Consider the following 23,512-nt stretch of genomic DNA (forward strand, 5'->3'; position numbering starts at 1 on the left):
TATACATTATTATTTTAAGTATTTGTAGGCCACAATAGTCTGCAAATTTGTTTCCTAGTACCCTAGTATACTTATTTCTATTTTTAATTTTCAACATTAATTTCAGAACGAGTGAAATTTAGTACCTTCTCCTCAAGAAATTGACTTTGTTTATAGATAATGCATTTAAGAGTCTCTGTCAGACTTGGAAATTTCCAAATAAAATATTTTCACAAGCAAGCAAAAGCAAGCCTACAGGCTCACTTCATTCCCTTGCTGTCTCTACCTTAGTATTTGACTAAGTTACTCTGGAGCTGTTGCAAATTGCAAGGACTATATTTTGTGAAAACAATTTTTCAAAGAGCAGGCATTCATCTTTAAAATATATGTCTCTGAGGAAAAAGGAAGGAGGCAGAAGTGATAGATTCGGAGCTATTTGGAGAAGTCAGATTTTTTTAAAACATACTGGCAAGGTAATAATGCTGAGCTTTAGTATAAATAAAATTTATGAAGTTATAATTCCATTATTTGCTGAAGGGGAAAAGGTGGTTTAAAAATGTGAGCCAAAGAAACAGCCAAGGTGCTTTTATAACCCAAAGCTGACAGTATCACAAGTAGTAAATTATAAAGTAACCTTTAAAGGTTACAGAGAAACAGTTTTTTAAAGGAAAATGGATCTTGAATCCAACCAAATGAACAAAGGAATTAGATGACCCATGTAAATTCCCAACAAGATTGCAAAAGTAAACCATGTGTTTTAACAGTTGCTTTGTTCACATATGTTGCATCTATTTTCATCCAAGGCTGTCAACAGATTGGATTTGTTTTCTCACTCATCTACTTTAGTTGTTTCTTGGAAAACTAAGTATCTCATTTAAAATTTTATCTTTCAAGTTATAAACCTACTCCTCTTCTGTGATTCTCAACTTGGTTGTACCAAACTCTGCCCAGTGAATCACCAGGAACTGCTAATATCAATTCAGAAACATGTCTGGAATTGATCTCTGTCTCCCAACCCTACTATCACCCTTTTCTCTTTGTCTTACCCTAATCCAAGCTTTCATTCTCTCTCATCTGGATTCTTGCATTAACCTCCCAATGTAAACTTATGCCTTCAATCTTTTCCGTCTGTCATTAGAATTATCTTTGTCACACAGACATGATTATTTTACTCCCCTGCTCACATTTCATCCACAGTTAGTCTGTACTTGGCAAATAATGTCCAGACACCTTTGGTGGAGATAATGGCTCTGTGCTGATGGCCACAGTTTATCTCTGCAGTTTCAACTCCCAGTACATTTCCTCCCTAATATGTCCTACACACCAGCAATATGAGGCTTCCACCTAATTTATGAACTCACTGTGCACTTTCTTATTTCTGAACCTCTTTTTCTGGAGCCTCCTTCATCCCCTTCCCTTATCCAACTGTAATAATCCCAGTAATTTTTCGTGGGCTGACACATCCATAATCTTGGGATTCTGCCAGTTCCTGAGTATGTCTATTCCAATTATTCATTCTAGACCTGGGAAAATAACCACAGAATGGGTTTAGGAACACATTCAATCCACCATAAGATGGCCCTGAGCTAAAGCTTCACCCATCACCTGACCTCCATAAACCCATCCTTTGACTGGATGACCACAGTGACTATTTGGATCTTCTGAATGAATGTCAGTTCAGAACCAATGTCTAATAATCCCTGAAATTTCTGATCATTTTCCCCAATACACAGTCACCCTTGTAAAAGGATGTAAGTCCCTTTGGTGGAAGCTGGGAGGAAAACCAAGAGTATAAATTTTTGGCTGCATAACAGAGTCCTTCTCCAAGGGGACCTGGCCTTCTCATAATTCAAGGGGTCTGGGTCTGTAAATTCTGTCTAGTCTGGTAATTGATAGAGAAGCCATGACTCTTTTTCAGATTCAAGTTAGACTTTTGCTCACTTGACTTAGAACTCTTCTGCTTATAAAGATCAAGTAGGAATTTAGTAGAGTTCCTAACTATGTTACTTCTAGGTACTCCCATGATCTACTAGCCAATGCCATAGATCTCTGTGAGTAAAAGTATTTTGACTGCTGCTTTGAGTCTGCTGTCCATTATGGTAACCACACTCACATTGTCTTTGGCATTAAGTGTCCCCAACTTGGCTTTTACCAACCAGGGAGCTGATCATCATCCGCATTTTGTTTAAGGATACAAGTTCAGTGGCAGCTGTTTCCACAGTAATATCTGCCCTACATAGAAGAGCAACCACAGAGCTCCACTGGGATTATGGAGCTATTATCCCAAATTCGTTCCTTATAGTCCTGTGAAAGGTGTGTCTTCTGGACATTCCTGCAGTGGATAAGTAGGTCTTACATGATGAATTCACTCTGACATCCAATTTCACTAAGCTTTGACCCTTCATCTACATTAGGCTTTTCTGGCATTTCAGCTTCAAGTAATATATAACACCTTTGGCCCATGCTTCAGCCAACCACCCAAACCAATGGTTACAGCTCTTTCTAACCCATCACGCTACAACACTGCAGCCAAAATGTCTGCTTAGGGGGCCCATATCAATAAATTCAGCCTGATCCAACTTTATGTTCCTTCCACCCTTATTTCACACCCTTAATATCCATACTCACACATATTCCTCTGATTTCTGTCTATGTAAATTCGAAAGATAGTGCCGTTCTTTTGGAGTACAGTGGACCTGCTCACAGGATGCACTTGGCACCTCACCTCTTAAGGCCTATTGGGACTTTAGTCTAATTATAGGTCTGGAAGGAAAGAGGCAGGTCTTTTAGCAGAGCCTTGCAAGCCACTGACCTCAGGGGATTCCGTGACAGATTCATCTAGTGAAACAGGTCAATTTTTTTCAGATGTGTGAGGGTTCTTTCCTCAGGGGAGGCAATTACAGGCTTGTCAAGCACAACAGGGTTAATCTCTTCAGTTGGAGATGAGGTGGATGATTGCTTAGGGCAGTTTGTTGCAGTTTATCTGGCAAAGAAGACAGTAAAATTGAGGCATTCAGTTGTCCTCTCCTCATCCTCAGCCTATACATCCCCCATTCCAAAGAAGGATCCCATCCTTTCCCAATCAATGCCCTCACTTTAACAGTAGACACCCTACAAAGTTGGATATTCCATTTATGTTTTTATACAACTCTAGGTGTGATATTCAGAAAAGCCAAGTCTGCAGCTACAAGAAATAAGAGCTTATTTCACGGCACACATAGAAACTTTCATGTCCTTCATATGGCACTTCAGCTGGGAATTTGAAGCCTTGAGTTCATCCCTTTCTTTAACATCTGTATCTAGCATATTTAAGAACAACTAGTCAATATCTTTTTATATACTTTAACTGCACAGAACTCTGTTAAGGTTTCAAGTACACTGTCACCCAGACCCTTGACTCATAAGCACTTGAGTGGCAGTATCCAAAGGTGATATTTTACGTTTGTCTATTTCCAGTTCATGCCTTGATTGTGAACATTAGAAATAGTTATTAGTGGCTTTTAATCTAATCAGATTAGAGAACTAATTCCAGAAACTCCAGAAACAATTCAAGAATCTCACTTTTAAGATTGTCTTTCTCAAGAACCGCTCCTGAAACCAAAATCTGTATTTGTCCAGGTTCTCCAGAGAAACAGAACAAATAAGGTATAGATAGATAATGATAGATAGATAGATAGATAGATAGATAGATAGATAGATAGATAGATAGATAGATAGATAGATAGATAGATGAATGATGTAATGAGATTTATTATAGGAATTAGCTCATATGGCCGTGGGGTTTGGCAAGTCTATAGGTACAAGTTGTGAATTCCAATGAAGGTTTTGATCAGTATCCCAGGAAGAGCTGGTTGACTGATAGAAAATTCTTCTTTCTCACCATTTTAAACATCAATTCTCCCTTTAGGGCCTTCAGGTTATTAAATGAGACTTCTCTCATTGTTGAAGGTAATCTGCTTTGTTATTATATAGATAGATAGATAAATATGATCAACCAAATATGCAATCAAATTACTAACGATTTAAATCCATCCACAAAGTATCTTCACAGTAACACTTAGGCAGATGCTCGCTTGACCAAACAACTGAAGACCATAACTTAGCCATATTTATACATCAAATCAGCTCTCTATTGGTAGCTTGAAATTGGTATTTATACCATAAAATTAGCAAGCACTACATAGCAGAGCTTTTTTTTCCTCTTGCCAAGTAAGTTTACCAGCATCCAGCCTCCCCACCCCTATCTAAGCTACAGAATTAGTAAGTGGAAGATAAAAGAGTTGAATTACAGTATGTCTGTCTCTATACCTTGAGGTATTAATCCTTACACTATAAAAATGAGAAAAAGAAAAAGTTCATTGAAAAGAGTTACATACCAAAGCAATGTGATTTGAACATAGGATTTTTTTAAATGTCTATAAGGCAGAATCTGTGGCAGTTTTTCCATCCACACACCAATGTTGCTGTCAGATGGCCGTAGTTGAAAGCAGTCATGGATGTGCCCTGCCCACAGACTGGGACAGTCTGGAACGTCTTCTGGAGTAGATATGTTTGAAAGAAGGTCAGAAATCCATAATGTTGAGACACACACAAGGTATCCTTTCCCGAGCCAGACGAACTGTCCCACACTCTGTTATACAACAGAATATGAATTTTTTGTAGTCCAGACTTCTACCTGCATCATGTCTGAAACAATTGCTGGTAAATTAAGTTCTAGGGAGTGGTTAATTAGTCCTTATTATTATCATATTTAGTTACATATTTTTTACTATTTTCTAAGGTAAATACAAAGTAAATCCATTATTTTTTTCTAGATATGTACTCACTTATTTAACATTTATCTTCATCAAGCATACCTTTTATCACAAGTTCCCCTAGCTCCTATTTTAATATTGGAAATTGAACGGTGATTGAGGAATGGCACACAACCTGCTTTGAAATACAGTATGTATTTGAAATACTATGGTTTAGTGGAAGCTGTTCTTGTAAATGCTTATAGAATTTAATTTTTTCCACTTCTTTTAAAGGGTTATTAGATGACAATTAGGCTGCTATTCATAAGAAGGGATGCCAGTCATCTCACAGAATTTTTTTTGACAAATGTCTAGCAATTTGTGCACTGAGATGGAAATATGGATAGTACGATAAAGAAATGTGATTTCTACTGGAGGAGATTTATTGAGGACATCTGGGTAATATTAACATTTATATGTTGATTGAAAGTGTCACTCTTGTGATAAATGGAACATCCCTGAGAGTAAGGAGTTGTGAAAGAAGAAATATTTTCACAAGGTATGGATGACCTCGTTATTCATATTTGAATGAGCACAATATAGTTCCTCATGGTTTCCTAAAAGTTTTACCTAATTAAAGAAAAATTCATTATTAAAACACTCAACTGATGAAAATTGGACCAAGCTGTAGATCATATTTAAAATCATTATTTCAGCCACCATTAAATTTTAAAAGACTTCGTAAAAAAAATCTATATTATTAGGACAAATATATTGCAGAGAAAAGTAACTGGGTGGTAGGAGTTCAGTGGAATGGACCTGAAAGAATGTCAGGCACTGCACTAGCCTGGCTGCTGGATTCATGTCCTTTAGTTCTCTGACCTTTCTCATCTATCAAATGGATACAATACCCATCTAAAAATTATTGCAAATTGTAAATATGAGTGAAAGGAACAGTGTATGAGAAAAGTGTTTTGTAATGTTAAAGCCATTTAAAAACATATGACATCATTTTTTTTAAGTATTGGGAAACATCACCGAGTAGAAATAATAACATGGGCTTTAGTGTTAAATAGACATGGGGAAAAAAATTCTTCCTTTTTCACATAGCATTTGTTTGGCTTCAGGCAAGTTTGTTAACTTCTTTAAACCTTAATTTCCTCATCTGTAAAATTTGGAAACTTGTGTCTGCCTAGAAGTGTTATGAGGTTAAGATAGTATGTGTGGATACCTGGCTAACACCCATCAGAAGACTTAATGCATGTTAATTTTCTTTCTTGCTTTCACTATAGTAGCACTGTTAGTACATTCACTATATGACCTTGTGGTAAGCATTTATATTTTTTCAGGGACTCAGTTTTCTTAATAACAAACAACAAAAAATAAAAACTGGAAGTTAGTCCTAGATATTCCCTATTCCTTTCTTAAGTTTTGATTTTCACAAAATCTATCATTTCTTCAAAAAATAAAATTCTTCGCATTTTCTGAAAAGAAAAAACAAAACAAATGTCCTTTATTCTAATCAGACTTGGTCAGAGAGTTCTTATGGGATGCTCTAACTAGAAAAAATATCAATTATATGCTACTATGTAACTAAAGTAAACATAATCTGAGGCTTAAATTTAGTATAGTCTACATTTGTTTAGTTAGTAAAGTTACATATATTCACAAAGTTGGTCTGCTTTCTGCATTTCCTTGAGAATTAAATGCCTATTGATGTAATTTAGCCATTTATTAAGTTGTACCCAATTATTAAGACATAAATAATAAGATTGCCCGAGTTAACCGAACTATACCTTGCATAATGTAAAATTGAGACAATACAATTATGTCCTTCTTAGAGTTGTTATGAAGATTGAATTTGTTAATATAAAGCTTCTGGCATATAATAAACTCCCAATAATGTTAGCTATTATTAATTTCAATGTATGTGAATTATTTTTTATTATTTTGGCAGAATGATTTTATGTAGTTTTGTCATTTTTACAATATCTACCACTGCCTACTACAGATCTACAGATTATTCTATTTTTTGCTCCAAGGAAACATTTTTTTTTGCTTTCTGTTACAATTTTAACAAAGAGAACATGTATAAATGTTCCAACCCTTTTGGAGTGCGTGAGCAAATCATTTAACAAAAAATACTGATTTAATAGAAAAATCCATCAGAGCTGGAATCTGATGCCCATATTAATAATTCTGTACCCAAGCGTTTAGAAAGATGGATTAATGATGTGGCTTAAAATGTAAGGTGTTTTTCTTTAACTCATAATCAACAAATAATTGTTGATTGCCTACCATATAAAAGCCATTGTGTAGTAGTTGTGCATAACCAAAAAATTATGGAGGTCCTCTTTCCTTCTCCAGGGTTAAGATAAGACACAGCCTGTGACTGACATATACTCATGCGTTTGAGGAACATGGTAAGGATTGAGGCATAGAAGGAGTCAGGCTCTGAATTCAACATGACTATTCAGGTCAAACAGAATGTCAAAATATGTTTTGTATCTGCTCTAATTGCAAAATTATAATTCAAGGTAACCTTGATGGTAAATCTGGCTAGGACACTAAACAAACCAAAAATAATATGACTTGACATTGGGCTGAATCTCAGGTTTGTGAAATGTCCACAGGGTATTATCCTGTATCTGGATTAAGAGAGAACTATCATTTCAGTTCTTATTTGAATCTTCAATTTGAATACTATTGAGTGATATTTTTTACAGAATTGGGTGGAGTTCATTTTGTTTTGCCTGAGAATTTTGCAGTGTAACTTCAAGTTGTGATACCAGAAATTGCTGGTGTTTCTTTTGGATTTGTGCATTAATATTGGTGACTCTTTGGCATCTTGTTTCAGTGTGCATTGTACTGTTATTGAATAAGTCTTTTGGTAACTTGAAAAGCAATTTCCAATTTACATATATAAAACTAAAACCCTGAAGCATAAGTGATACATAAAATTTGTATAATTATATGTTTCAGTTTTTTCATCCAAAGGTCCCTTAGAGAAGCTCAGTATTATTTTTTGAAAATGCACGAATAAATTGAATTGCAGTATGTGTTAAATTTGCAAGAGACTTGTAGTTCATCTAGAAAGTTACTTGGTTTTCCTATCTTTCAGGGTTAAATTGCAATGAATAATGTCGTAGGTCACTGAGAGTGATTTCACATTGCTTCTAGCCAGCAATTTTGAGTAAATCTTGGGATACATGTATAAGCTAGTAGATCCAGCTTGTAATAAAGTTTAGCCCAGGAACCAAGCAGCTGTAGATTCTATAAGTGGTTAGGGTGAAGAGTGCCTAGTCACAAGTGTAATCATTCTTTATGAAACTAGTTAAACATTATGAAGCTTTAGCTGGCGTATACACCTAAATGCCGATAGCATTTATTTGGCTCATCGATATTCTAAAATGTCAAAATAGAACAATTGATTCATACTGTATTTGTCAAGGTTTGAAAATTCATTCACAAGCAAAGAAGGAACTTTAATTCAAGTTGGAATAAAGAAAAAAGGGAATCCTTTCTTCCCAGCAGCCAGAAAGTTGAGGGCTGACTCCACATAGCTGAATCCTGCTGTCATCTGATGCTCTTTTACTTTCAATCTCTGCACAGTATGTTCCTCTGTGAATTCAATTCTAGACAAGCTAGCTCCACTTGGCAGTAGAGAGAGTCATGGGAAGCTTCAGGTTTTTACTCCTCATAACTGGCCATACCAAAGTATATATCATGACCTCCCTGTCCCCACCAACCATATCAAATTCCCAAGGAGTTCTGATAGGTTTTTTTTTTTTTTTTTCAGTTATAGTCACAGCCCTAAATCAACCATTCTATGTCCTGAGAGGCAAGGACAAGGAAGTCTGCCTGGTTAGCCTATCTGAGTCATATGCCCATCTTTACCGCCAAGTTGGGCCCCATGAAAACACAATTTCTAAAAGAAAGACATGGAAGGCAGACCACAAGAGGGAATGAAGATGCTTTCAAGTTCTAAAAGAAGTTTAAAATCATGTTTAATATGTCAGATCCTTGGTTCATGAAGAGAACCAGCTCAAAAGAGCCGAGATGAATGATTGAGAATGAGTCCTTCACTTTCTCCCTGCCTGGTGAAGTTCACCTTTCTCCATCCCATTGTCTATCACAGATCCTGCCTTTGCAGATACTTAAGGAAGTACATATATAGATTAGATAAGCCAGAGTCATTTTCTTGATAATAATATAGCCTTCTTTCTGAAATTGTATCAACAGTGTAGAATGTGCTAGATTTCTATGATATTTGGTCACTGGGATGTCCATCAATTATTACTCACCTTATAAGTAATTGTTTTGTTCTTTATAGCATAGAAAGAAACAAAATCAGAGAAATATATCTAAAATTCCTTTTCCTCCCATAAAATGGGGTGGCAGAAAGGGGAGGCTTTATATTTAACCATCAAAAATACTAAGATATGGGGGGTGCAAAGGTAGTTCAGTGGTAGAATTCTTGCCTGCCATGTGGGAGACCCAGATTCAATTCCCAGTCCCTGCACTCCCCCCCGCAACAAAACAAACAAACAAACGAACAAAAAATCAACAAATGGTGCTGCAATAACAGGATACTCACATGGAAAAATAATGAAATGTGACCCCATCATACAGCATACAAATATATATATATATTTTTATTATATATTTATTTATTTATTTATTTATTGATATTAATATATCTTCCCAATAACAACCTAATTTTCATAAACAGTTTGTTTCATCTTTGTTTCATGTTTGAGTTTAATGGCTGACTTTTTTGTTGATTTGACATGGGGACTTTTTGTGGAAGAAGTTGGTGGAAAGAGAAATGATATTAGTCCATGGCTCATTTTTGCTTTTAAATAGCATTGACAATCTAAAATGTGGAAGGAAGGATCCAGGAGTTTATTTTTAGCATTTTTTCTTTCTTTCTTTTTGTCCTGAGCTGAGAACCAGGATCTCTGAAAGAAAGCAGCCCCCTTGAGCCTCATTTATTTCTACCATTGCTCATGGTGACAGAATGATTTTGTTCCAAAGCCATTTACTATGTGTGTGTGCTCTCTGCTTTTTCAGAGTCATGCATCTGTTGGCTCTGCCTTCCAACAGTGTTATTTGTTATTAAACACATGCACACAAACACACACTCACACTCACAGGGATCAAATACAATAATTCATTCTGCTAAGTTACAGAAAATGTGAGCTTTCTTGTAGGGAAATCCATATCTCAATGTTACCCTAAGCCACTGGCCAGACCATGCTTATAGTGAAGATTGAGATCATAAAACCAGTATTATTGGGTCTGACTTGAGGAAGATGCAGCATTGATCAGTTTAGGATGCAAAATAAAGAAAGTAGTAGCTAACCTATGCTAGTTTTAAGAAAATAAAAAACTTAAATTAAACCGCCAGGGTATACATGAAACAAAACAAAACAAAATAAAAACACAAAAACCTAGGTCATTCATGTTTATAGCCACCTCTGATCATATTATGGTGCCTTGTACTATTTTTTAAACCCAGTTGTGCCTTGGAGTTATAATTCAGAGAGCATCTTTACACACTGGGTTGAAAAGACTCGTGGCTTTTGTAAATCTTGCACTTCTTAAACCCAGATATCACAACACATGACGAGTCTTTGACACAAGGCTAGGATAAAGATAGCTCAGTTAGCATCAAGTGCTGTCTGCCTTTTTCATAAAACTTATTTCGCGTGTGTTTTTATTTGAGTAAATATCTCGAATTTCTCAAAGTACAGAATGTGTTTTTAAATGCTTGTAATGTGTTTTTCCAATAATTATAATATTTACATTTAATTTTATCTTTTTTTTTTCTTATAGGAACTTGAATTTCAGGATTTGACAGCTGTTCTGCATTGCATACACTCCTTTATAGCAGCAAAAGTGGCCTCAGTGGATCCTGTGTTTATAGACAGTCAGAGTATTGCAAGAAAATACATGTATAGCAACTAAAAATTGCTTCTGTTGAGTGCTGAAAATTTAAATTATTTTCTTAGGAAATGAATCTTTCCTGCACAATATTGCAATTTTGTGTGATTTTATAATGAGCTTATAGTTGTGATACCAATAAAATATGTCACTAGTTTCCAAATATGGGTCATACTTGTTAAACCTGAGAAGTTAGCACAGTCTGTGCAAGCAAAATTATGGTTGGTTGAATTCAGAGTTCCATCACAAAATACTTCACATCATGCCTGCCCTTATTTCTCGAAATAATATAAAAAATGATTTCAACCCTGCAGACTCCATTTCCTGCAGTGGTAATATACAGATTTCACTTTCCTAAATATATAATAGAAAATATTGAGAGCTCTTCGCTTTATTTCCTTCGAGAATGAAAGGGTTACCTTTGGATTCAGTTTGTAATCTTTCTCTTTTCCTCAAAGGGCCTGGGTGAAGGGATTATTTGAAAAATGAGAGGTAGTAATATGTGTGAAAGGAAATTAATTAATTTCCAAATTCATAGCTTATATTTTGGTTTCCTTATTTCTCACATGGTTTATTACTTCTAAGTAGGGACACTTTCTATTTTTGTTAATAAAAGCAATTTAATGAGTCCTTTGAACTTTCCTTTAGGAAAGTCAAGATTATATACTCATTTCTCAAGGCTGCAAATAAAGGAAGAACATAAAACCATCAGACTGTAAAGAACAGGAAAATAATTCTAAGAAAGTAGATACTTGGTACAATTTCTATTAGAAAGCAAATGAACAGATAGTAAACATCTGATGTTCTGTGACGTGATTAAGGTTTCAGTAATTATAACTAGTTGCCGGTCACCCACACACACCTCGTTCATCTGATATTTAGGAGGAAGGAAATGTTTTAATATATAATATATCAAATATTTATAATCAACTATTTTCTATGTTTAAAATATATCCTGCTTTTGACAGTATATATTATATATGCATATTAGACAGTTATAAGTTGTGTATAAAATTCCAATTAACATTTTAATAACATCCATGGAAGACTCTAGCAGCAACACAGCATTTAAGTCCTTTAAAAAATGATATTCTACAAAGAGAATGATGTTCAAGGAGCTTCAGACAACAGTTTTCAGGATAGGTGTTTATTCTCTTGTTTTAACTCAAACCTCCTATAAATATTAATAGCAAGAGGAGTTAGTATTTTATCAAATAGTCACCAATTGAAAAACATAATGGTGAAAGTCTTCCGTTGTCCAGTTTCTTTTCTAGTGTGAATGTGTTGATCTCCAAATTTAAAGGGTTCTCATTTACTTCCCTTATGCTCAAAAAGGCTAAACTTATTCAAAAATAGACAGTGTTCTTTTACACTAAAAAGTGAAGAAATTGTGAAGATCTTTTTAATGAGGAACTCAGTTTTTAAATTTTACTTTTATCGGGTAATATAAACAGAATTATATTTTTCCCAAGAAAATTTGATACTAAAGTTAATTTTTATATTTGTAGACATATGCAATTTTTTTCAAAAGATAACAACACTTTTTAAATTACAAAACAGCAAAATTCTTTTCTTTGAAAAAATGAAACAATCAAAATGCCCACTTACGTTCTTATTTACATTAATACAGTATCTGTCAGAGTCAGTATTACAGGATTATTTAAAAAGGCACAGACAGAACAAATTAAAGCTGTGTTTGTCAGAAGGCTTCAGGCCTTACTCCCCTGGTGTAGACTCAGTGGAAGGAAGAAAAACATGTACTTAACGCACCATTTTGAAAACAAAATTCTTCAAGGAAGATTGGCCCTTCTACCACTGGATATTTCTTCTGCAGGTGATATGGGGCCAGGTAGGCAATTATTTTATTTCATTCAGAAGATGCAGTTAACCCTAAAATTTCTTAGTTTTATATTTTAACTAGGAATTAATAAGAATCATCTTAAAGCTTTATACCTACTATTTATTGAAAACATGTGCTTACCAGGTATCATGGTAAGTGTTTTACATGCATGGTCCCTTTCAGCTCTCACAATGCCCCACCTGGGGTGTAGGTATGTTATTTGGAGTCTCATTTTTCAGATGAAGAAACAGGCTTGCAGAGATGAAGCAAATTGTCTAAGAGTATACTGTTGCAGCAGAGGAACTGGGTCTTAAACTAAGCAAGCAATCTGACTCCTAAGTCTGAGTCCTAATTATTACATTACGAAGTACAAATCTATTTTTCTAAGTAAACTGATATTCAGAACTCACAATTCTGCCATGAAAGTCTGTCGAATCACATTTGTGCTGATGTTCATGTTTTGTCTTCCACCCCACCTCCTTCTTGGAAAATAATAACATAATCTTATTAACATGGGCCTGTTTTCCCTTTGTTTCATTTTCAAGCATTTTATATTCCATGGTAAATAATAAAAACAGAAAACTTTCTCACTGATAAAGTATTAGTAAAAGTGAAATATATATAGTTTGGGAAATTATCATAATCCATTTGAACTTGATCTGAGTTATGGCATATATGGGCAATACATATAATATTTTTATAGATACATCTCTTTAGTGACATTGGTCAATGAATATTCATATTAAAGTTATAATTTACATCCCTCAGGAGAAAGACTGAAAAATGGCCATAATCCTAAAAGGTAAGGAAATGAAATTACAAATATTTAATCATTTTTATAATAGAGAACTTTGTACCAGGTATGTTTTTTTACTTGGATATGTGTCTGGTATGCAGGCTGTGCTTTTACAAAGTACATTGGATTTTAATAACTCTGAGAGCAGAAATGATTAATCTCTGACAAAATAGGGAAAGCAAAGAAACCTCTATTTAGAAAATAACAGGATAGACACAATTTAGCTCAAAATTGTTGTCTAGAGCCATGGAGTAAAACCAGATTCTAAAGAACAGAATTTGAATTGAAAAGAGAGAATGAAATTGACTTAGCAGTGGATTGTAATAGAGTAGCATTTAAGCATGGCAGGTCCAAGCTTAATGAGAATTAGATCTATAGAAGCAGTTCTGAATATTAGGAATAATTTTTCAATGTCTCACAGGAACTTTGTAATTCTCCTCTTATGATCTGATTTTTAGAGACCTCAAAGCACATTTCAGTTATAAAAGGATAAATGATCTAACGACATTCGATTTTAGAAGTTAAAAGAAAACAAATCTCAAAATATGAACAAGTCTTTCAGAATTTCTTACTTTCAGTATTAAATAAACTTTCTGTGGGTTTAGACATGCAATACCAACCAATCAATACCTTTTAATGATCATCAAATCATTGATATTTCCCATGACCATTATAATGTTTATGTTCTCAGACTATTTATATATATTCAATGATTTTTTTTCTCCCACTGTGACTCTCAGCATGTAAAGCAGTGTTTATGGAACCCCAGTTAGTAAGAGTGTTGGGTTTATTCTTTTGTCCCTATGGATAATTTATGAGAACTAATTTTTAAATTCCTTTGATTTACTCACAGTCTCTAATGTATATGCATCAATAAATTCCTTTATCTGCCAATCATTGGTGGCATGACCCAGTTGATTGTTGTATATCAGACACAAAATATAGTACAGGTTCTTTTAAAACAGGTTTAAGACTAAAACAGGTAATTTTTTTTTGTTTTTCAGAGTTTGGGACAAGGGAATGAATAAGTGACCAGTGTCTAAGCCACCCCACTCTCCCCCCCCACTCCCAGTTTCCAATATGCCCTTAGAGCATATAGGTTGTCAAAATTAGAGGCAGCATCATTTAAAAGACTCTTGGCTTAGAAGTTAGGAGAACTCTGTCCCAGAGCTGACTTGGCAGCAAACAAGGTATAAATCCTTGGGAAGAATTTGTTATCTCTGCTTCTTTTTCTCATTTATGAAAAGGGAATAGAAATAACCCTTGACCCTACTCCCTCACAGCCTATCTAACCCTAAGCAATGAGAAATACAGAAGAAATCCCTCAAATAAACCACGCAAGGTGGGATATTTGACCAACTTGCTATCTTTAAGGATATCCTTATCTATGAAATTGTGTACTTTTGAATATTTGAATGAAATACATGCACACACACATTTGAAAATAATACCAGTGTTCTTTGACTGCCCAGTGATTTCATTAAGGAAAATCATCTTTCTATTCGTGAAAGAATACTTAATGATATAGAGACTCCTATAGGCTTTGGAAACATACATCTCAATAATGCATTTGACAACATGTCTTATGACCAAGTTGAAGTAGTATTCATTGAAGTGTTATTTTTCTGTAGATTTACTGCTGGTGTATAAAAATATACATGGCATACTATCAAAAGCACAGCTTTGAAAGAGGGAAATGATAGAAATACACAGAATAAAGAATGTAATGTATTTAACTAATTAAAGCACTGTGATGATACCAGCGCAATATATACGTATTAGAAGAAGGTACTACACTTAATTAAAACATAATCCACTCTATCAGTTCCAGGAGATCTGACTCAAACTTAACAGTAGTTCTTGTAAGAAAACTTTGGAGATTTTAGGTGTTACTGGTTTGAATAGTGTCCCCCCCAAGTATTCATGCCCATGCAGAACCTATGAATGTAACCTTATTTTGAAACAAGGTGTGATACTTTATAAGCTGTCAGAATGCGATATACCAAAAACAGAATGTCTTTTAGAAACAGGGTAAGATAATGGGTAATTGGAGTTGAAGGGATACAGACTGTGCAACAGGACTAGATACAAAAACTCAAAAATGGACAGCACAATAATACCTAATTGTAAAGTAATCATGTTAAAACACTGAATGAAGCTGCATCTGAGCTATAGGTTTTTTTGTTTGTTTGTCTGTTTGTTTGTTTGTTTGTGTCTTTTTTTTTACTATTATTATTTTTATTTTTTTCTCTATATTAACATTCTATATCTTTTTCTGTTGTTTTGCTAGTTCTTTTCCTAAATCGATGCAAATGTACTAAGAAATGATGATCATGCATCTATGTGATGATGTTAAGAATTACTGATTGCATATGTAGAATAGAATGATTTCTAAATGTTGTGTTAATTTCTTTTTTTCTTTAATTAATTAAAAATTCTTATAAAAAAAGAACAAGGACAAAAAAAAAAGGAATATATTAATTTGTAAGTTTATAGTTCTAAGGCCATGAAAATGTCCCAATTAAGGAAAGCTATAAAAAAATGTCCAAATTAAGGCATCCAGGGAAAGATACCTAGGTTCAAGAAGGCTGATGAACTTCAGGATTTCTCTCTCAGCTGGAAAGGCACAGGGGATATCTGCTAGCTTTCTCTCCAAGCTTCTTCTGTTTGCTTTGTTGTTTCTAGTGGTGCTCTGGTGGTTCTCTAGCTTTTTCCAAGGTGGTTCCCTCTTAAAACAGGTTCCCTCCTGTTCTAGTAAGCAGCCCCACCTTGAATGGGTGGAGACACATCTCCATGGAAACCATCTAATCAAAAGTTACCACCCACAATTGGAGGGGTCACATCTCCATGGGAACAATAAAAAAGATTCCACCCAGCAATATTGAATGAGGATTAAAGGACATGGCTTTTCTGGAGTACAAACATAATAGCTTCGAACCAGCACACAGGGTTTGTGCAAATGTAATTGAGTTAAGATGAGGTCATACTGAATTAGGATAGACAGTAGGTGCAATTTGGACAAAGAGACGTAAACATGCAGGGAGAATGCCATGTGAAAACAGAGGCAGGGATTGGAGTGACACAGCTGCAAGTCAAGGAATGCCAAGAATTGTCAACAACCATAAGAAGCTGGAAGAAAGGAATGCAACAGACTCTTCACCAGAGCCTTTGAAGAGAACGAGACTATGCCGACATCTTGATTTCTGTCTTTTAGCCTTCATAACTTCATAAATAACTTCATAACGGTTATTTGGAGCCACCCAGCTCATGATAATTTGTTATAGCAATACTAAGAAACTAATACACATTTGAGTGATTCACTCAACAAATATTGTGGGATGTTAGCCAAGTGACAAGCACTGTTGTAGGTTCTGCAACTTTAACAATGAATAAACATTTAAAGCCCTGTCCTAATGCAACTAACATGCTAAGATGAACCAATGAGATGCCTGGCTTTGAAAAGCTAATGTCATCTTCGGATGCCTGAAGTGAAAGTTAAAGGGTAGGCAAAAGAATTAATAGCCATGTTGTCACTGCATTGGTGAATTCATATTCTGAGGACCCTACTTTATGGAGAAAAATGATTTACTTTTTCCAAATAATCATTTTTGTAAGTATATTATGCTTTTGATAAAATACAGCTCTCTAGTGTGTAGTAAGAATTAAGATATATTTGTAAATATAACAATTAGGTAACTGGTTTATTTTACAGCCTTGGACAATTAGTGAAAAGTGCATAGTAATTGTATTATTTTACCATAATTTCGAAAGATTATTTTATAATGTTCTTTTTTGTATATTCTAATTTTAAAACCCAAAAGTTTTATATTACTTAATATCCTCAGTCTTGATGAACAGAGTGCTTATTTGGAAATTTCTATGTAAATAAGGAAGGCAAAAATTAACTGATTTGTAAATGTACACACGATCTCTAGTCTTGATTGTCTGGGCAGGACGTACTGAGACCACAGCTAAGGTAACTTTCTGAATCCAGATTGCTCAAAGTTTTTCCCTGGAGGACATTTATTCATTCACAAAGCACCCACAGATACCTACTATGTGTGGGGCATGTAGTGCTCTGAGCTATGTATCCCAGAAAAACATGTTCTTCACTTAATCCGTCCCTGTAGGTGTGACTCCACAGTCCAGGGACCTTTTGACATTACTTCCGTTAAGGTATGGCCCAACTCAATCAGGATGGTTTTAATCCTACTACATGGGTCCCTTCTAAGCAGGATGAAATGCAGAAAAAGCCACAGGGAGCATTCAGAGGCTTGAAGTCTATGGAACCAAAAAGAGAAAGGAGAAAGACAGAAGAGGCTCCCAGTGCATTGCCATGTGATTGAAAAGCCAAGGACCTAGGATCACTGGCAGCCAGCCCCAAAATACCACAGTCTTCTGGTGGAAAAGCATCTCCTTGAAAAGACCTTGATTTTGGACTTTTGACATCAAAAACTGTGAGCCAATAATTAACCATTGTTTAAGCCTACCCATTGTGTGCTATTTGGCTATGCATCCAGGAAACTAAAGCAGTATGTTACGATTAACCATGGTAGAAAGTTGAAACTGGGAAGAGTTTAGGATGGCATTTGCACAAGGTGAAGGGATTGCTTCCAACTAAGTTTACAGCTAAAGCGGCTTTTCTCATGACAATAATTTTCAAAGGTTATTTGATAGGTTGTTTGTAGTCCCAAATATATTATAATATATGCCCTGATGTTCAATTTGGAAATTTCAATGGTGGAAAAAACCCAAAGTAGTTGGGAAATGTATATTTTTAGCTTCAAAGTATTCAGGCAAAATATAAATGGTATTTTAAAAGATAAAGTAAATGATTATCTAAAATATAGCTGTGTTATCCATTCCCTATTCTGAATTAAGATGCTCCGTGACACAAATTAGCGTAATTTTACACAATATAGATCACTTTTGTACTTTTGAAAAAAAAATAGCATTTGAAAATGATTTCAGTCAGTCTAAAGGAAAAAAGAGAAAAAATCCATTTTTCATCTTCCCTTTCTATTTTTTTTCTCCCCATTTCTTGGTATCTGCTGATTGTTTATTTTTAGGATGTTCAGGTAGAATGACATTGAGGAGAAGTAACTAAAATCAGCAATTTTCCTCCTTGGGGTTTCACAATAGCTCATGATTTATTCCTTGTGAGAAGGAAGATGGGAAATTACTTTCAAATTGATTTCTATCTGGATCATGAGAGAAATATTTTCCTCAACCAACAAATATTCTAGTACTAGGGATACAGCAGTGAACAAAAACATTGCTTTTTTTTCCTCAGCTGGTCCAATGGTTCTAACAGGAAATATGAAGACATATCTTGGACACTCAGAAACAAATGAATAAAACCTTTAACTTGCTAAGTCAGCAAGAATCCTCTTTTGGCAAACTTCACTCAGAATAAAAAGATAAGCCACTGTTTCCTCTTTATAAGGTTATGGAGAAAGATAATCTGCGCTGAAATTTTCTTTATACCCAACTACTGGAAACATAATAATAGTTATTACAAGGATTTAAGTAAAGAACTGGAAAATGTACATTCCTTCGTTAAGTCATGTGCTAAAATTTTTCCCTTGACTAACATGACATTGAAACATCTGGCCACTTTAATCAAGAGTTCAGCCAGTAACTGGTTATGTGACACTACACAATCAGCTTGAATCATTTCGTTTGTTTATTTTATTCCCTTTTTTTTAAACTGCACTGACTGAATTTATGAGTGAGTTAATCTTTTGTTGTTATGTGAACAAAGATGATGAATTTTTCAACTGTTACAAATTCACTAGCCCAAAATATATAAGAAAACAATTTTTGCTGGGTTTAGATTCTTCTATCTAATAAATCCACATTTGCCTTTTTATGGTTCTAAGTTTTAACTGAGAAACTTTGAAAACATACAAGAAAAATGTTAACCAAAGGAATTATTTGAAAAGACATCAAATCTAAAAAGGAAGGCACTTAAATTTGTAGATTTATTTTTAAATAAATATTTAGTGATTTTTTTTATTTGAACAAAAATGATTAGTGATCTATGTTTTCATTCTTTTTTCCCTAATTTTCAAATTTTAAGAATGGAAAATATCCTTAAGAAAATGGCACTGGTTTACTTTGCATACTTTTAAGGCTGATGAAACATATAGACTAAAAAGAAGATGGGAGAAGTAAAGTTCCTAAACCAAATCTAAACAAGGATAGTAAATGGACTAGGAGGCTTATCTCGTTAGTGGAAAAGAAAATCTACTTTGGTTAACAGTATCTACATTGTTCCTATGAGAACAATACTTATTAAATGTGTTAAATAAATGTATCTCAGAGGTCCACAAAGCAGTATGAGTTTAAATGATTAAAAAATATTTTACTAAATTTAGTACTTTTTGTCCCTCTAAAAAAAAAGGAAAAATATACGTTTTACGATACTATAGATGAGAAAATAGGATGATTATATTTTTCGTCATGAGTAATGAATATTTGCACTCATACTGATAAATAGGGCTTTTAAAATCTTCCATTCTACAACTTTTATTCCATTCATTGTGTCATCCCTTTTGCTAGGTGTTAAATGAGTTCTGACTATTTTTATTCTATACTTGTTGGATATGGGACATAGACCAACACTAACAATATCCTAATTCGTGGAAATAGAAAAATGAGCAAGACACCATGTCTTCCTTCGAGGGTTTGGCAATCCAGTTAATTGTATTATAAAATAATAATAAATAATAAAATGAAATGTTACCTTGGTGGTGTCTTAGTTTGGTAGCATGCTATGGGAAATACCACATATTGGATTAGGTTAAACAGTAGGAATTTATTGGCTCACAGTGTTGAGGCTGAGGTGTCCAAAATCATGGTGTCAACAAGGCAATGCTTTCTCCCCAAAGTTTGTAACAATCTGGTGCTGTCTGTCTGTGGTCCTTGGAATTCCTTGGCTTGTTTCCCTGTCTGGCATCACATGGCAATGTCCTCCGTTTCTCTTCCAGCTTTCCACTGACTTGCTGGTTCTGACTCTTCTTCCTTCTCTCTCTATTACTGAACTACTTCTGCTTACAAAGGGTTCCAGTCATCCAGATTAAGCCCACCTCAGCCAGTTGTGCCACACCTTAACTAAAATATCATCTACAAGAGATCCTATTTACATTGGATTTATAGTCATAAGAATTTAGATTAAGATTAAGATTAAGGACATGTCTAAACTGGAGTATATAATCCAATCTACCACAAGAAGAAATGGAAATAAAATCAACCATCACCATATCATCTGCTGTAGGAACTGTCCTACCTGAATTGTAACAGAGATGAAAGTGCATTTCTAATTTGCAAACTGACAGTTAAGTGCCATGTGGTTTTACTAAAAAAATACACATGCCTGTCTTAGTTTCAAGGCTGCTATGACAACTACCACACCACTCAAAAGGTTGGCTTTTACAATGGGGATTTATTGGCTCATGGTTTGCTTCCTGTCAGTGCTGTTAGCATTCTGGCCAGCAATCCATGGGCTTCTTGACTTTCCCATCACTCAGTAATAGCTTCTCCTTTCTCTTCTGGGTTCTCTTGACTTCAGTTTCACCCCAAGACTTTTTTCCCCCCAAGGTTTTTTTTATATAAGCTCTCAAGTAATAGGTTTAAGAGCCATACTTATTCAGTTGGCCACACCTCAACTAAAAATGTATATATATACATATATGTTTATCTACAAAAGTTCCTAGTTACAGTGGGATCACACCCACAGGAATGAATTAAGATCAAAAACCTGTTTTTATTCTGGGATACATAATAAATGTCTTCTACATTAATATCTTCTACATCTCCTTTTTATTCCTTTTAAATGGAAACTAGGACACAAATTAATGCAAACATGATTTGCCAGTCATTTTGCCCTTGTAACAATCCACTAGCACTAGGGAAATTCTTACAAGTTTGCTTGATTTAATCCAGTACATTGTTAATGAGCTATTCGGTTATATCCCTAGAGATTCAATTTCTGTTTAGAAATTGGTCCAAGACCTACTTTTATTATTTATCATACGACGATAGTCTTTCTGAAAGTAGAAATGATCTTAATATTATCCACAATAGTTCCCAGTTTATTAGGAAAGCTGAAACACAAAAATAGCACAATCTTGGGGCCAGTATTATTCTTGATGTTGATAATGGCAGCAGCAATGAGTTCATTGAGACCCTGCTAGGTGCCCAGCTCAGTAACTGTCCTATCATCTCCGCTCATGGGACCTGCACTGGTATTCAGACTGAATTACTTAATTCAGACTAAATTCCTTAACAAATGTCACAAGGGTCATAAATGTTGGAGTTAGGCTTTACCATCTGACTCAAGCCCATACTTTTCTTTAAAAAAGAAGCTGTAGTTTTACAAAAAAGTCAGGCATGTGATACAGAGTTCCCATATACCATCCATTATTAACACCCACATTAGTGTGGCACATTTGTTACAATCAGTTACAGAACATTTTTACAATTGTGTCATTAACAATTAGTCCATCATTTAAAATAGGGCCCACTGTTTGTTTTGTGTTTGTGTTCAGTCCTATGCCATTGGGGGTTTTTTTTGCTTTTTTTTTAAATTTTTTTATTGACATATCTTCACACATTGTACAGTCTATCCAAAATATACAATCAGTGGGTCACAATATCATCACATAGTTGTGTATTCATCACCATGATCATTTTTAGAACATTTGCATCAGTCTAGAAAAAGAAATATAAAGAAAACCCCAAACATCCCATACTCCTTACCCCTCACTTTCATTTGTCACACAAATATACAAAGCTCCAGGGAATGACCAGGTTATACACAAATAGCTCAGCATCTCAGAATTCAGAAATAAGTTACAACTCTGGAATAGATGTGATTGCTGTAGGAGCATGCAATCTAAGAACCTTTAAAATACGCCTTAATCTGTTAACCTATGCTCTCAATTTCAATTCTGAGTTTGTATATTATGGTTAGTTCATATGAGTGAGGTATGACTATTTGTCTTTTTGTTTCTGACATTTCACTCAACATATTGTCCTCAAAGTTCACTCACTAGTTGAATGCCTCACAACTTCATTCCTTTTTGCAGCCACTCAGTAGTCCATTGCATGTGTACACCACTGTTCCCCCTTGCATTCTTCAGTCAATGTACATTTATGCCACCTCCATCTATTGCAAATCACAAAAACTACCACCATAAACACCAGTGTGCAAATGTCCATTCATACCCGCATTCTCAGTTCCTCTAAGTATACACCTAGCAAGGGAGTTGCAGGATCATATGGCAACCCTCCCCCTAGCCTTCTGTGGAACCACCACACTGCCCTCCAAAGGGGTTATACCACTCTGCTTCCCTACAGAACAGTGAATAGGTACATCCCTCTCTCTCTCCACATTTTCTCCAGCACTTGTTCATTTTTGAACAGTTTTATTCACACATCATATAATCCAATAGACATTTGGACTGTTTCCATCACTTGGCAATCATGAATAATGCCACCATAAACATCAGTGTGCAAATGTCCATTTGTGTCCTTGCTTTCAGTCCCTCTGGATATGTAACGTAAGTAAAAGGAATGTTGGATCACATGACAATTCTGTAATTAGCTTCCTGAGGAACCGCCAAACTGCCCTCCAGAGCAATTGCACCATTCTACATTCCCACCAGTAGTGAATAAGTGTGCCTCTTTCTCCACATCCTCTCCAGCACTTGTCCTTTTCTGTTTTGTTTTTTTTGATAATGATAATTCTAATGGGTGTGAGATGATATTTCATTGTGGGTTTGATTTGCACTTCCCTAATAGCCATTAAGAGGAGCACCTTTTCATATGCCTTTTAGCCATTTGTATTTCCTCTTCTGAAAAGTGTCTGTCCATGACATTTGCCCATTTTTTAATTGGGTTGTTTATCATTTTGTTGTTGAGTTGTAGAACCTCTTTGTATGTTCTGGGTATTAAGCCCTTATCTGATATGTGGTTTCCAAATATTGTCTCACATTGTATAGGATGCCTTCAGCATCCTTTCTTGATGAAAACACTTAAAAGTATAGGAATAGAAGTTTCCTCATATGAGAAACCCACAATTAACATCATACTCAATGAGAAAAGGCTGAAAATTTTCACTCTAAGTTCAGGAACAAGACAAGGATACCAATTGACACCATTATTATTCAGCATTGTGCTGGAAGTTCTAGCACCCAAATTGGAAAGAAAAAA

The 23,512-nt window shown here is 34.9% G+C and overlaps 1 protein-coding gene and 1 non-coding gene across 17 annotated transcripts in view; one reads left to right on the top strand and one right to left on the bottom strand.

Annotated features, from left to right (window-relative positions):
* SNTG2 (syntrophin gamma 2) overlaps nucleotides 1–15,492 on the top strand; it is a 484,887-nt gene extending 469,395 nt beyond the window's left edge. For 13 of the 16 annotated variants that reach the window (XM_077153049.1, XM_077153052.1, XM_077153057.1 and 10 more), the window contains one exon: nucleotides 10,551–15,475. In XM_077153049.1, the coding sequence (XP_077009164.1) occupies nucleotides 10,551–10,682 (132 nt within the window). In that variant the 3' untranslated portion in view covers nucleotides 10,683–15,475. Of the gene's footprint in view, nucleotides 1–10,550 lie in introns of all 16 variants that reach the window. The other 3 variants (XM_077153051.1, XM_077153046.1, XM_077153050.1) reach the window with 3 other exon arrangements.
* On the bottom strand, nucleotides 10,232–10,395 carry LOC143678591 (small Cajal body-specific RNA 1). Its single transcript, XR_013173371.1, has one exon.
* Nucleotides 15,493–23,512: the final 8,020 nt, after the last annotated feature.

This window comes from Tamandua tetradactyla, chromosome 3 (genome assembly GCF_023851605.1).
Source record: "Tamandua tetradactyla isolate mTamTet1 chromosome 3, mTamTet1.pri, whole genome shotgun sequence".
In the NCBI taxonomy this organism is placed as follows: Eukaryota; Metazoa; Chordata; class Mammalia; order Pilosa; family Myrmecophagidae; genus Tamandua; species Tamandua tetradactyla.